Source organism: Camelus bactrianus, chromosome 20, assembly GCF_048773025.1.
Source record: "Camelus bactrianus isolate YW-2024 breed Bactrian camel chromosome 20, ASM4877302v1, whole genome shotgun sequence".
NCBI classification, from domain to species: Eukaryota; Metazoa; Chordata; class Mammalia; order Artiodactyla; family Camelidae; genus Camelus; species Camelus bactrianus.
In genome coordinates this window covers 34,190,905-34,206,458 of record NC_133558.1, presented here as the reverse complement: position 1 = coordinate 34,206,458, position 15,554 = coordinate 34,190,905, and the positions used below count along the sequence as shown (strand labels likewise).

The following is a 15,554-nucleotide window of genomic DNA, read 5'->3' as shown; positions in this document are numbered from 1 at the left end:
AGAAAAAAAGGGGGTCTGTGGGGCTGCTCTGTGTTGATGCCACGTAAGAGGCTGATCTGTCTCTGTAACGTGGCCCATGCTCTTTTATTCTCTTCTATTTCAAACCTCTGGCTTAAGTGTGAGGGTCTCAGTACTGCCCAGCCTGTTCCTCCAGGACAGTCCAGATCTTCTGAGAAAAGTGAGGGGCAGGTAGATGGCTGGTGGCCAATTTGAACAGGTAGGGGTGTGGCTGGAGCTGACACAGGGGTGTGTGACTCTAGAGACAGTCAGACTCTTTCTAAGAAGTGAAGCAGTAGATCTATTTCTTTGTTATTATTATAATTTTTTTATTTAAAATGAGCTTCTGTTGCGGGGGAAAGTATAGCTCAGTGGTAGAGTGCATGCTTAGCATACACGGGGTCCTGGGCTCAATCCTTAGTACCTCCATTAAAACAAACAGGGACAGACTGGGAGTTCAAAATTTGTAGATACCAACAGGCATATGCAGAATAGATAAACAAGATTATACGGTATAGCACAGGGAAAGAGATACAGGATCTTGTGGCAGCTCACAGCAAAAAAAAATGTGACAATGGATATATGTATGTTCATGTGTAACTGAAAAATTGTGCTCTACACTGGAATTTGACACAACATTGTAAAATGACTATAACTCAATAAAAATGTTAACAAACAAACAAATAAACAAACTAATTATCCCCCCAAAGGGGGAAAACAGAACAAAATAAAATGAGCTTCTGATCCATGATACTCTAGAACTGAAAAGTTCATATAAAAGTTCTGTATCTGTCTGGTTCATTGATAAAAACACAAAACCAAGCCACATCAAAAGAAGAAATAGTATTGCAGTGTCCCTCGTTTTCCTGGGTGGCGTGAAACGTGACAAGCTGACATGACCTTTTGTTCTCAGGTGCATCTCCCGAGATAAGGCATATCCTTTGGGAGGTCATTCCTGGAGGAGAAAATGGTAAATATGTGAACTGATTTTCACTCTATTACAATACACTTAAGTTGTCGTGTGTTTTGTGGACAGGCCTGACGGCAGGATGTTGGAGGTCTTCAGTCTGTTGAACATACTGAGTGTGATTTGGACACATGTACACTTATGCTTTGTGAGAACTATGACTGTGCTAGTTGAAGTAAGAGTGTTGAGTACATTTTAATTATGGTTTTGAATCCCCGGGTTTGTTTGATCTTTTCTGAAATTAGACTGGTCAGAACAAGGAAATGTGATAAGAAACAATGTGATCATCGATGTCTCTGGCGCCGAGGGGCTCTCCAGTCCTGAAATGTTGGCACCCTCTGGTATCTACATCCGTGATCCCACCAATGTTGTGGAGGTAAGATCTTCAGCTCCTCCAGGAAGGTCAGAGCTGAGAGGGATAAAATTCACTCCAAAAGTTATCCGGGCGGCAGTGTCAGTGATGTGGTATAAAACGTTTCCTTGCTGCGTGTTGGCAGTGAGAAACTCCTTTATGATATTGGGTTAAACGCTTCCTTAGGATAAATGCAGTCAGTTCTCTCTGTGAACGCTCTCTGGAGCCATATCTAGATGAAGCGAAACAAAGTAGATATTGATGATTTTCTGGTCATTTCGACTAGCGCAAACTAAAACGTCTTCCCGAGCTATCTGTGACAGTTGCTGAATTTGGTCTCAATTCCAATAATTACTTATTAAATCTTCAAGTTACTCTACTAATGTGGTCATACGGTTGCTCTTTAAGAGTGTCCAAAACTGACGGTCAGCCAAGTCTTGAGATGTGTGAGATCATGTCAGATTCCAGGATGAGCAAAGTACAGTTGACCCTCGAACAACACAGGTTTGAACTGCCCGGGTCCACTAATACGTGGATTTTTTCAATAGTAAATACCACACTGTCATACTGTCTGTGGATAGTTGAATTCACTGATGGGGAATCATGGACATGGAGGAACCGCACATGTAGACGACGAACTATAAATTATATGCAGATTTTTGACTGCGTGGAGGGTCAATCCCCATAACCCCTGTGTCATCCAAGGGTCAACTGTCCACTCTGACGGCCTTGGTTTTTACCCTATTGTTTAGTAGAATTTAACATTTCTTTTCCTTGCTGAATTTCTCTCTAAACACTTTAAGAAATTAATTTTTGCTGGTAGCTTAACCATAGATCTGTGAATGAGGAATTGCATCAGAATAGTAGGATAGCTTAGTGTCCCTCTTTCCAATCATTTTGTCCCATGGGCCATCTCTGAAAGGGTTAAGGGCCTCACTCATCAGTATGGTCCTCTGAGGATCTGCTGTGTCATGACAATTTTGCCAAGTTTCTGAGGAACTCAGAGAATGAACGTGTCTCTCTCTGATCATCTGTTTTTAATTACCTTCAGCTGAATAACCCCTAATAAAAGTCGTGGTTATCTCCTCAACCCTCCTCCAGACTTTTAATTATGTTTCTTCCAAGCACAGCATTTACTATTTTAGGTGCCTAATGGGGGCCGCTAATATGCCAGTGAGGAAAGGAGGCAGAACCCCATGGACTGAAGGAAACCAAACTCTAGACCCGGTGCAGGGACAGCGACATTTAACTCGTTGGCGACCACAGGGCTTGCTGCACAGCTATGCCAACAAGCTCTGGGGACTAAAGGACTTGGATAGCATAGTTTTGGCTCCTTTGAAATACCTGGAAGAAAGTAGACCCTCAAGGTTTCTCAGCTCACCTTCCTGCACGAGGCTGGAAGGTATCTAAATCCCACACTGAATGCCAGCAACGCCGCCTGGCATGGCTTCTCTAGTTAGTGCGTCTCCAGGGTGGGCGTCCAGGCTGCTGGTTGACCATAAGAAATGAGGTGGCTGTCGGTGCAGACAACCAGAGGGCCACCTACAAGCTGGTAGGTCACCTGAGCCTTGCAGGCTGACTGTGGAACAGTGCCCAGTCAGCCATGACAAAACTGAGCCCAAAGCAAGCTCTTTGTTCCCTGTTAGACGCCTCCCATTTCCATTCATTTACTTTCTCCCTCTTATGTCCACTTGACAGAATTGGAAACAAAGTTCCATGCATGTGTTTTGAGAATGAGGTTTTAGTTCAAGGTGGTGATGTAGGTTCCATAAGTACATTTATTAGGTCTCTATCTGACATTTTGTCTTCGATGATCTTCAAATTCTGTGGTTCTCTTTTCATTAGCTTATTGGCTTTTAGACCCTAGCTCGGCACCTGACATGTAGTAGTCGTTCAATAAAAATTAATTCAATATGATGAATGAATGAATGAAGGTAGGTATAATTCCATAATCAAAGAATGGAGTGGGGGAAGAAAGAGGAAAAGAAAGTATAGATTCCACAATCCTGCAATCATTTTGATGATTGAAAAATCAGCAGTGTTGTCTGTATCAGCATTCTGACACCGTGGAGCTCATCTCTCGGTGTTAACCTGTGTACAGTCCGCTCCAGGTCTCTAGCTGTGCCACTGCTGTTCCGCGGTGCTGTCTCTCTCTCGTGTTCTCTTGTCAGGACTGTGCCACAACCAGGGACTCTTTTGGCCAGTGCGCTGCAGGCTGCACAAATCCCGGGCTGAACCTTCATTCAGCAGATTTAATATTTTTTGGTGCCCAAGGGCCAGTAGCTCTGGGCTGATCCGTAACCCCCAGCAGTCCTCAGCCTTCTCCTCTGGTTCAGAGGCACCCAGGCTTTCTCTTCTGGCCTTTTTTCTTCACGATATGGATCTCGGCATTTGGGGATGCTGCCTGTTCCTGAATCAGCTGTAGGGGCGTCACCGCAGCCTTTCTGAGGGGCTTAGCCACCGCGACTGTGCGGCGGGCGAGGGGTCGGAGCGTTGTGGGAGAGTAGTTCTCTTTCTCCTTTGGGTCTGCAGTCTCCTGGGCTAGCACCTTGGCTTGCAGTTCTTTTTGAATAACTGGGAATATGTGTTCAAACTAAAAATTAGGAACTTCTCCTGACCCTTTGTGCCAGTGAAGGTCCTTTCAGTCACTGAGCGATCAGTAAGTTAGTGTTTGTTAAGTGTGTCCTACGTGCATGACACAGAGTACTTTGAAAAGTATATTTTAGAAATATATCTTCACTCCAAAGGGATAATAAGGAGGTGACAACAGTGACGGAGGGTGGTGTGTGTGTGTGTGTGTGTGTGTGTGTGTGTGTGTGTGTGTGAGATGAGGAACAGAAAGAGATGTGGTGGAGACACCTGCCCTCTTACGGGATTGTTCTGATGTTCAAGAGACAGATGTTCCTTACTGTGAGGAACCATCTCATGCGTGGTGGCTTTTCTGTCCTGCTCTGTGAGGGGTTCAGAGTCGAACTGCCCCCAAAGGAGATGAAACCAAGGACATCTGGCAGGTCCTCAGGTTTTGTGACCCTTTCTCCCGCCTTGCTTTTCAGTTTTCTTGCAGTTTGGCAGAGTATTTTTTTTAAAGCCACTGTATTACAAGGATTCACTAAGATTTTTCTTTTTTTAAAAATCTTTTAATTTTGAAATAATTTTAGACTCAGAAGTTTCAAAAAAACAAAACAAAACAAAACAGAGTTCCTGTTTGTCCTTCCCTCAGTAGTAACATAATCATAACCATTGCCACAGAGCAAGGGCAAACCAGGAAAGTGACATTGGGACAGTCCTACCAGGAAGCTGACATTGGAACAATATTACAGGAGAGTGACATCAGGACAGTCCCACGAGGAAAGTGACATTGAGATAGTCCTACCAAGCAAGTGACATCAGGGCAATATATTCAGTAAACTAAAGCCCTTGTTTAGACTTGATGGTGACCTAATCCTAGCCACTGGGGAACCAGCCCAGAAAGCCTAAACTGCCTCTTCTATATACACACATTGACCTTGAAATCTCTGGCCTGGCGGGCAGGCAGGAAGAAACGGAAGTGACCCTTAATTAAGTCTCTGCGGTGATTTGTGCTTGTATGTTGTCCCCCAGTCGTCCTGACCCAAAGCCTAGGACCAAAAGCTCTGCCCAGTGCATGGAATTCACCTTGGCTCCCGGTCCTCAGTTCAGTCACCTTCAACCCCGCCTGGTACAAGGGGATTTCAAATGCGATATTCCTTTTTAGTCTTCACAGTCACAAGTGCACTGCCTGCCTCCCTGCCCAGGCTGCCGCTGAGCTAAGTCCAAGGGCAGTTTCTCATAGAAGCAAAACCTGAGCTTTGTGCCTTCTTGCTGGTGAGGACTCAGCGTAATGTTCCTGTTGGAGTGTCCGAGGGCCTTGGGGTATCCCTCGCATCCTCCTTAGATGGGCCGTTGCCATGCTTGCCAGCAACAGATCGGTGGCGGTCCCTGCGTGTGGCACCTGTGGCATCCGGACCACTTCGATTCCAGGCTGTCTCCCCTCCACACTCCAGCATCCGAGGCTCTGACTCCTTCATGGCGTTTCCCGGTCATCCGTCCAGATGCTTTGTCTTTCCAGTAGACATAATCTATGTTGACCTCGGGTTGGGAGGTCTTTGCTCTCAACCAGCGAGGGACTGTCCCCTCCCAAAGCTCCAGAATATCCCATGTGAGCATTGAGAAGTTCCCAGGACCTGATCCCTGTTTAGGACAGCCAGTGGAAAAACTCTGAAGACCAGCCCTTTGGAAACTTTCATTTAATTTGAGGCGAATTTGTTCTGGTTTGTAAATCAATTTTGTAAGGAATTCTGTGTTTAAAGGCCACTCTCAGCTCCCCAGCTCTCCCCACGCAATAGCTAATGTATATTTAAGAGCTGCCTGAAGGGTTAACTGACTTTTTTTTTTAAGTGACTATAGATGCACACCTCAAGGAGCTGGCTTACATGGGCAGTTAATTTCTTTCTGGAATTTCTCCTGCTTGAATGTCCATAATACATCGGCTTCCGCAAAGAATTGATTTCCACACAAAATTCCCTACTTGCCTTAAGCCCTTCCCCAGCAGCCGCGGGCTGCCTGCGTACCGACGTAGTTCCTCCTCATGAGTGACTTCTGGCATACCCGATTGGGGTGGAGAGTGAAAAGAGCTGGGGAGTAGTGTGATCCGACTGCTCAAGCGCTTCTGTCATAAGTGAGCCCGATCGGCTGACAGAAGATGAAGTCGCAGTATCGTGCCCGGTGATAAAAGCGCTTGGAAAGCCTTTATGTGTGATCACTCAGGTGCTCCACAAATACGCACAACACCGGGGCAAGTGATTCAACAAATCTATTCATTGGCTCGAAATACAGGCTCTCTGAGCCTGTATGACCAAGGTGATAGATAAGGATGAAGCCCTTGGATTATATTCCGCAAATGTTTGAATGTCTTCCTGCCTGGTAGAGTCTTGGTGATGAATTAGCATTTCATTGGTAATGAAACAGAGGCGTACATCTGAGGGAGGTGATCGTGGGTAGCCGCCGGTGCCTCTTTCTTGTGGTTTGTATGCTTGCAGAAAAGGTGAGCGTCCCTCACCCTCAGTTCTTACACACGCATGGCCTTTCCCGTGGCTCACAGGTGTGGAAGAGCCCCAGCCACTCAATGCAGGCGATGTGGGTGGTGGGGCTTCGCAGGTGCTGCCCTGAGGAAGGTCCCAGTTATGTAATCGGAACTAAGAATCAACAGCCGTGTTACTTCCTTGTGTTTCTATGAAGGCTGAAGAGATACACTGGGCTCTTGTATTTGCCAACCCAGTGACAATGATTCTTCCAAAGCTGAGAATCAGGGGCGTGTGTCTTCTCTTCTAGCATGGAAATGGAGCTAACTGATTCGATGCTAATAAGCGTTCCTTTGGGGAGTGCCCTCCTGGTAGAAACTGTCAAAGTATTGCTTTGTAATTAACCGTGTTTTTGTATTGAGGTTGGTCTTTCCATCAGATTTGGAGATGGGCTACTAGAAGGTGGGGATGGGTTGTTTCAAGAACGAGTGTAGACTGTAGACCCGGGTTTTTTTTTTAACCGTGCTAGGATTAACGCTTGGAGCCATGTGATTCTTTGTGGTGAGAGGCCGTCTTCTGTATTACAGCATCCCTGGTCTCCATCCACTTTATGCCAGTAGAATCTCTCTCTCCCCTCAGTTGTGACAACCAAGACTGTCTCCAGAGATTTCCAAATGCTCTCTGGGGAATAGCATCGCCCTGTCTGACAACCACAGCTCCAGACTCTGCCACCCCAAAATAACTGGAGCCTTAGAGATGGTCCGGGTTCTCTGAAGTCATGTTAGCATCTTGAATAGTATTTCAGCTTCCTAGTCAGTGATATGCCACATGGTGAGACATGATTAAAATTTTAAATAGCCTCAGGAAATTGAAGAGATGCTCAGAATTCAAAATAACGAAGTGCGGTAGAGAATGGGCCACGAGTTCACAGAGAAAGAAGACGTTCTGGAACTGAATGAGAGAGGAGGTACGGCTGGCGGGTGACAAGTCCCCAGGATGAGAGAGCCGCAGTGCCCGCAGTAATGGACGGGCTGATGTCAGGGGAGCAGCGCTGGCCCTTGTATCAGCGCATGCTGGCGCCCCTGGCCAGGTCCTGGCTGCTACCCGCCGGCCAGGCTTCTCATCTCGGGGTAAACTCTGGTCCTCACTCACACTTCCTCTGGGTCTGGGGCCCTGGCTCCTCCACTCACATGAGCCAGGAGTTGAGTAGTGTTGGTTTTTAAAACATCCTGTTTCCGTTCTTCTTCTGTATTGACTTTGCTTCGTTCTGAGTGCATGTGTGTGTGTGTAAGTCTGTGTGTCTGTGTGAGTGTGCACACGTGGGTGCTCCTAGTGGAACACGTGGCCCTCCCAGAGAGGAAGAGGCTTTGTAAAGTCCTCTTGTACCATCAATAAAACTCAATAGTTTCTTTTTTTTTTTAAATTTAACTCTGATGGGGCTCCTATGTTTTTATTTGCTAAATCTTGCTACTCTACCCTGGGTGCACACTAAAGTTTAAAGAACTGTTCTTGCAAGACACATGGCATAGTCCCACTGAACCCTGGATAGAGGCCACTAGGGCACTGAAGTGTTGTTTTATAGGAAGATACTGAACATTGCGGTGCATGTGTCTTTTTGAATTAGAGTTCCCCCCAGATATAGGCACAGGACTAGGATTGCTGGATCCTACAGTGAGTATATTTTTAGTTTTTTGAGGAAACTCCATACTGTTTTCCATGATGGCTGCATCAAACTACATTCCCACCAACAGTGTAGGCGGGGATAAATTGGGGGTTTGAGATGTGCAGATACTAACTACTATGAATAAAATAGATAAACAGTAAGTTTCTACTGTGTAGCACAGGGAACTATAGTTCAGTAGCTTGTAGTAACTTATAATGAAAAATAATATGAAAAGGAACATATGTATGACTGACACATTATGCTGTATATCAGAAATTGATACAGCATTGTAAACTGACTATACTTCAATTAAAAAAAAGGAAAAAGGGCAAAAAAAAAAAAAGAAAGATATGGAACGCCTCGTTGGGCTGTGCAGTGTCACAGTCCTTCCTGCTCCCCATTCTCTCTTCTGTGCCCTGAGGCCAGGGTTCAGAATGAACTGTCCTAGTCTTGCGCGGTCTGCTCCTGGGAGACAGATGCTCACAGAGAGGACACTCATCATCCTGTTTCTCACACCAGCCAGACCACGTCAGACCCCAAGGAGGTCAGGGATGAACCACATGGAATCATCTGGGGCTCCCTTTACCCCTGCCGTACAAGATCTGAGGCTGCCTTGGGCACCCTGTTCCCTGACTTCTCCTCCCTGGTAGACATGGGAGAGGACAGGTGCCCACAAGTACAGAGGACGTGGCCCAGCATTCTGCTCTGTCGGCCCTTCATCCCTCCCACTCCAACAGAATCAATTACTTTACCGCCTGGATCTAAGAGGTTACAGATTCAAATGCCTATAAGAACCAGCCAGGTATCACAAATTAATGGAGCAGGGAGGGTGGGGACGATGGCAAAGTAATCCCTAATCCGAGAGAGCAGGTGCTTCTTAGCTCAGCTGATCTATGCCTACCCCGCAGGAAGGGGGCTCAGTATTTAAAAAGAAAAAAGTCCCTAAGTCTGAGTTTGTATATCAAGTCTCCTGATTTTGAAATGTTGGCATCAGTAAAAAATTCTTATTAACATTGGGTACGCCAAGCAAAATACCTCTGTGTACAATATTACACTCTAGGGAGTTGGCTTTCTACTCTGTCGTAAAGTGTCTTGCATAGTGATGAATATGTATAGATACTTCTTCGAATTTATAAAGATTGTCTCATTGGGTTCAGTTTGAGCAGAGTTAAAGCCCCAAACTCGTACCTTCGGATGGAGAATTTAGGTTTTATACAAACATATAAAAGACATTAAATTGTTTAGCTGGTCCTATAAAGAGACATCAGGTGATTAAAATGGTCTAATTGGGACAAGAGGACCTGGAGGAGATTCGAGTTGTATTTGAGCTCAGCCACTGTGCCTCAGAACTCGGGCACGGCTGGTGCAGTCCCTGGCTCTCACTGGTTTGTTCAGTCAAATCATTGACTTGCTCAAAGGATCAGGGAGAAACCCTCTGCGTAGACTTGGCTGTAGGTCCGCCTTTGCCCCTCTTATTCTTCATACACCAAAGAGGGGAGCTTGGGCGAGGTGATGCAAGTAAGCCTCTGACCGTGGAAGCGTCCAAGGATGTTTTAACGTGAGACACCAGCTATTGAGGTGGACAAATGACAGTCCAGTTGAACTGCCTGGACGAAGAGGAATGAGCGTATTTGCCTGGGGTGCGGGAAGGGAGGAGTGAATGAGTTCATAAAAACATCAATAGACCTTGACAGGAAGTGAATGCAAAAGCAGAATGACCACGGGTAAGAGTCTTTCCTGCTGGCAGCCTTACTGGATATGGACAAACTGTGCCCTTAATTTCTGTAGGGAAACAGCGTGTGTGCTGCTGGTTATGGCTACTTCTTTCATCTTGTGACCAACCAGACGTCCCGAGCGCCACTTCTCTCCTTTACCCGCAATAGCGCACGTTCTTGTACCAGGTAACTTTGGGAAAATTCATCCGTATTTTGGGTGTAAGGCTTATGGTTTAATTTTTTTTTTTTTTTTTTTGGTACGGCACTCACAGAGAGGGTTGTATCGCGTTTGGCATCCATGTGAGATTTGATGGTGGGCCTGAGCGAGCATTTTGGATCATGAGTTTGGCGGTGAAGGGAGGGGAAAGAGAGAGGTCACTTGAGAGGGCACGGGGCAGAGCGCACCTTGGGCAGCCAGAGGAGAATTCAATGGGGAGATTGATTAAATTTCCAGGAGACTGGGGGCAACTGGGAGGCTAGAGCACCCGGGCTGGTGGGCTGAATGGGGAGCTGAGGTTTGGAAAAGAGGCTCTTTGCCTGTGAGCTGCACACTGAGAGGTGAGAAGGGCCTACTTCAAGGTCTCTGTTACATAGAAGACAAGGTCATCTTCTAAGAGCAAGGGCTGGGAAACATGATGGGAACACGGGAAAAATCCGGGCCCTAGAATCTTTCGGGCCCTGTTTCAAATCCGGACTTCGTCCGAATAAATTTTGTGTGTGTGTATATATTTTTTTTAAGAGAGTCAGATCCCTTATTTGTAAAGCAGGGACAGATCTATATTGAAAGTTTGATGTGAAAATCAGAGATGACTTACGTAATGCACCTATGAGAACACCTATGGTAGGAACTCAATAATCAGTATCAATAATGATGATCATAATTATGATGATAATAGTAAAATCATCCTGCAGGGATGGGAAGTGATAAGGAGTCAGGGATAAGGGCTGAGCACGATGGCTGTGCCATGAAGTGCCGGCTGAGGCTGGGGTTAGTGCATGCGTCATGAAATTATTCCTAAGATTACGAAGTTTTTATCGGGTAGCTCTCAGCAGCCCTGGAATGGGAGGGAGGAACGCCACAGTGGTGGGAATTTCAGGGAGAATGGAAGTTGGAGGGATCCCGGGTGCTGGCACTTCCCCAGCAAGGGGGAGGGTCTAGAATAAACCAATGGAAGCACAGGGACGGTGCTCTGGGCGAGGTGAAAGTGTCTGGGCTCCTAGGTGAGTCTGGAAGGGCTGACAGAATGGAATGGGGCCATGGCTGTCTGCTTCCTGCTGAGATCCAGGAGCAGGTCATGGAAGGTGACAGAAAGGACAGGCTGGGGGATGGGCAGTGACGGCCAGAGAGAAGGTCACAGGTGTCATCTCCACTCTCCCCTGTACAGTACCTTTATGTTTATATTTGCCAAGGAGAAAAAGTGAGACATTGGAAATGCAGAAATTGGCTAAATTTCACTCTCGAGTTTTCCTCCTAGGTGTGGTCTCATTGTCTACCCTAAATTTCAGCCGCCGTGGGATCCTTGCGCTGGCCCCGCCCTGTTCCAAAATTTCACGGTTTGGGGAAGCGCAGGAGGTGCCCAGGTGCGTTGCTTTAATTTTTTTTTTTTTATTAGAACCACTGTTTGTTTTCTCATGGTGATTTATTACGCGTATCTACTTAAAGGGGGATGGTTTGCTGCTGAGGGGAGGCTTGCCACGTTATCACGGCTTTAAGGAGCCAACAGCATCGTAGGTGCGTGGGAGATAGTTGTTGAGTGAACAGTTTCCTAGTCAGTATTCCAAGGTTAGTTCACTTCCTCTGCAGCTACTTTTCAGCAGCTCTAGTAGGGAACAACAGAATCGTAGAGATTTACGACCACAAAGGATGATAGAGGTTTTCTAATCTTTCCACTCACATGCTCACTTATAGAGGAAAAAAGTAAGGCACGGAGAGTAAAGGGATTTGCCAGCGTTGGCACAGTTAGCAGCACAACTGGGCGCAGAATCCAGACTCCAAGTGCTGTACACCTGCTGCGCTGATGTCCTAAATAGTACGTGTTTCAGTCTTAAGGAAAAGCGCTGTCCATCATTGGAACACAAAAAAATTCCAGCTCAAGGTGGCGTTCTTAGCTTTATCAATGGGCCACATTTTTTTTTTTCTGTTTTCCTTGAAAGGGAAAAATGTTCACTTTCAGTCATTTGCTTTTTATTATCTCACTGATTTCTTTTAAGAAGTCTTTGCATGCTTACTGTTACCAACAACATTCACAGATTCTCCAGGGTCACTGTTGCTGCTACACAGAGAACATTACAGATATTTGGTCTCTGCCACATAGAAATATGGAGCCTAAGATACACAGATGAAGAACTATGTCTACAGGGCTTTCAGAAAATAGGAGAAAAACATAGAATTAAGTCGCAGTAAGAAAGTTAGGGATTTATTTCACATTTCCAACATGAGGAAAACAATTTTGGATGGGGAAAACCCCAAAATATAAAATTGGGTTAGCTAACACACAGAAGTGCTGTTGCATTAAGTATTTTGTTCTCATTAAATTTGATAAAGTACTTTGCTTCCCAAAAGCACTATTAATATAGGGGTGACGAATCCAGCAGAAACGTTTGTTGAAGCAATTCACACCTTGCAGAGGCTTAAGCTCTGTCTCCATGCTCTTGAATGGCTTTATTCTAGAGGAAATAACCTCATAAAATGAAAATATTAAAAGATGATCATTAAAGTTAGTTTTCTCAAGCTCTGCCATCAGCAGTGTTAAACCCATAAAAGAAGAAGTCGATCCTTAAATCTCGGACCCTGGCATACTCCGGTGTAAGCAATCAGAAAGTTCAAACAATAAAAATGCTTCTGGAACTTAACACTTTAAAATTTAAAAAGTTACTTCCTCCAAAAAAAAAAAAAATCCAAGAACAAAGAGTAAGAAGAAGTTATACTTCTTTATGTCAAAAGTCACTACAAGGCAGTTATAATCAAGACAGTGTCGTATGGGCACCAGAATAGAAATATAGATCAGTGGAAGGGAATCGAGGGTCCAGAAATAAACGCATATATCTCCAGTCCACTGACTTTTGCCAAGGATGCCAAGACTGAGGGAGAGAGTAGTCTTCTCAACACATGGTGCCTGAACAACGGATAGCCACGTGCAAAAGAATGATATTGGATCCTTACTGCATACTATTTATAAAAATTAACTCAAAAACCTAAAAGTTAGAGCAAAAACTAGAAAACTGTTAGAAATAAAGAAAGGGTAAATGCTCATGACCTTGGATTTAGCAAAGATTCTTTAGGTATGACATCAAAAGAAAAAGAGATAATTTGGGCTTTATCAAAATTTAAAAAATTTATGCTTCACAGGACCCCATCAAGAAAGTGAGAACACAGCCTACAGAATGAGAGACAATATTTGCAAATCATATAGCTGATACGAGACTTGAATCTAGAATATGTGAAGAACTCTTACACTTCAACAAAAAGACAAGTAACCTAATTTAAAAATGAGCAAAGGGTCTGAATAGAAATTTCTCCAGAAAAGATACACAAATGGCCAACAAGCCTATGAAAAGATGTTCAACATAATCAGTTATTGGAGAAATGCCAGTCAAAACCACAGTAGGATATGCTTTCAAACCCACCAGGATGGCTAGAATTAAAACGATAACAAGTATTGACAAAGATGTGGAGAAATCAGAACCTTTGTGCATCCCTGGTGGGTATTTTAGATGGTCTAGATGCTTTGGAAAACAGTCTGGAAGTTCCCCAAATGATTAAACATAAAGATACCAAATGATCCATCAATTCTGCTTCTAGGTGTATATCCAAGAGAATGAAAACATATATACACACAGAAAAACATACACAAATGTTTATTGCAGCATTATTCATAATAGTCGAAACATGAAAACACCCCAGATATCCACCAATAGATGAATGGATGAATATAGTGTGGTCTATCAATCCAATGGAATATTATTCTGCCACAAAAAGGAATTAAGGCCGATACATGGATGAACCTTGAAAACAACATGCTAAGCTAAAGAAGCCAGTCATCAAAAATCACGTGGATATGATTTTACTCATAGGAAGAGTCCAGCATAGGGACCTCTACAGAGACAGAAAGATTAGTGGTGGCTCAGGCTAAAGATTGTGGGGATTTCTTCTTGAAGTGAAAATGTTCTAAAATTGACTGTGGTGATGGTTGCATATTATCTGTGAGTATATACTAAACCCTTTCAATTGTAAACTCTAAATAGGTGAATTGTTTGATATGTGAATTGTATCTTAGTAAAGCTGTTTAAAAAACACCAAAGGTGACCTCCTACGTACATAGCCATACAACTCTCAAATTTTCCCAGTTCCCTATCTGGGTGACTTTTGCCAAATACCCAATTTTTCCTTGTCTCATTCATAAAATGGACATAGTAATAGTACCTAGAGGATAAGTTTTGAGAGTTAAATAAGTGCCTGCAGGTAAAGTGCCCAGAGGGGTACCTGGATCTTCATGGGTGCACGTTGGCAGAGGCTCTTATGATGGTTGTTAGTAAGCAGGCTGGGGTGGTGATAGGTCAATGGTGATAATGGTGCCTCTGGAATCTGCAACGTTGAGAAGTGTCCTCTTCATCATCAAAAAGTACCTTGTATTTAAATTTCATATACTTTCATTATTAGACATACCTAGTGTATTTTGTATTCTGGGCATTAGATACGCGTGTCACCTGTGTAGATACTTGAACCGAACATTTCATTAGGTAAAATTCCTATTGATTATAAACATAGATTTATATCTATGTGATGAGACTGGTAGCTAAAATTTTTGGATATTTTGTCATTTAATCATCTTAATAATATTTGGAGGAGGTGCACCATGATTATCTTGTGTTTGTAGATAAGAAAATTCTCTGGGCAGAGGACAGAATACTTGCTAAAGTCACACAGTAAGAATTGCTGGATTCCAACTCAGGCAAGCTGATGCTTCCATACGTATGTTAAGAAGAGTTGAAAAAAATACCCTCTCCTGACCATGTCTCATAAATGCACAGCAGTTCTTTTAGATGAGAGGAGAGGGATGAGAACACATTGTGAAAGCTGTATTCACAGCACAAATAGGTGTTCTCTGCTATTGTGTGTGGGTTTCCTTTTAAAATTACCAGGCTCTCTCGCTAATGTGAGGCGTTAGCAGTTTTTGAATATGAGTCTATTTGCCAGAAATTGGGCTGACGCCTGTAATTAGGTAACAACTGTTGTCAAGTTATCAGTTCAGATCATACCTGTTTTGTTTACATAAACCTTCGTGTCTTCAAAGATCTATCATTTTATAAAAGCTGTCAGAAATGCAAGCTATTCAGTTCTCGAAAATTCAAGCACAAAGACTGATTGACAGGTAGAAGCATGAGACTACGGTAAATCAAGGCCACCTTGGCCATAATTAATAGGAAACTCCCACTTTAAGACATGAACTTAAACATGACCCTATTTAATAAATAAAGGGATGGCTGTTTAAGGTTAATGGCTAGTCCCGACCTCCACTCTGATTTTAAGGATGGTTGAACTGAGGCCTAGGAGAAGTTAAATGCCTTGCCCAGGATCACATAATTAGTTAACATCAGTGCTAGGTAAAAACCAACAGCTCTGTGCCCCAAACTAGAGTGATTCTTTCGGCTCTAACAAGCTCTTTTTGTTAATACTTGATCCTTGTTTGGGGCCACTAACACAAGTTGTCATCAATATACGTGCATAGAACGTATTCTGAGTCTGTAGTCATGCTGAATCACTTATTTCCTATTTGCAATTGTCCGACAATATTAGTTAACATCTACAACGCTGAGGAAA

At 44.0% G+C, this 15,554-nt stretch overlaps 1 protein-coding gene across 12 annotated transcripts in view; it reads left to right on the top strand.

Moving 5' to 3' along the window:
• The window catches only part of PKHD1 (PKHD1 ciliary IPT domain containing fibrocystin/polyductin), a 369,459-nt gene that overhangs the window by 155,234 nt on the left and 198,671 nt on the right, over positions 1–15,554 (top strand). For 11 of the 12 annotated variants that reach the window (XR_012501162.1, XM_074348887.1, XM_074348889.1 and 8 more), the window contains 4 exons: positions 911–967; positions 1,210–1,340; positions 9,807–9,919; positions 11,209–11,314. Coding sequence is in view for 11 of the 12 variants with exons in the window: in XM_074348887.1 (XP_074204988.1) it covers positions 911–967; positions 1,210–1,340; positions 9,807–9,919; positions 11,209–11,314 (407 nt within the window). In the remaining variant the exon portion in view is untranslated. The remainder of the gene's footprint in view (positions 1–910; positions 968–1,209; positions 1,341–9,806; positions 9,920–11,208; positions 11,315–15,554) is intronic. The other variant, XM_074348890.1, reaches the window with a different exon arrangement.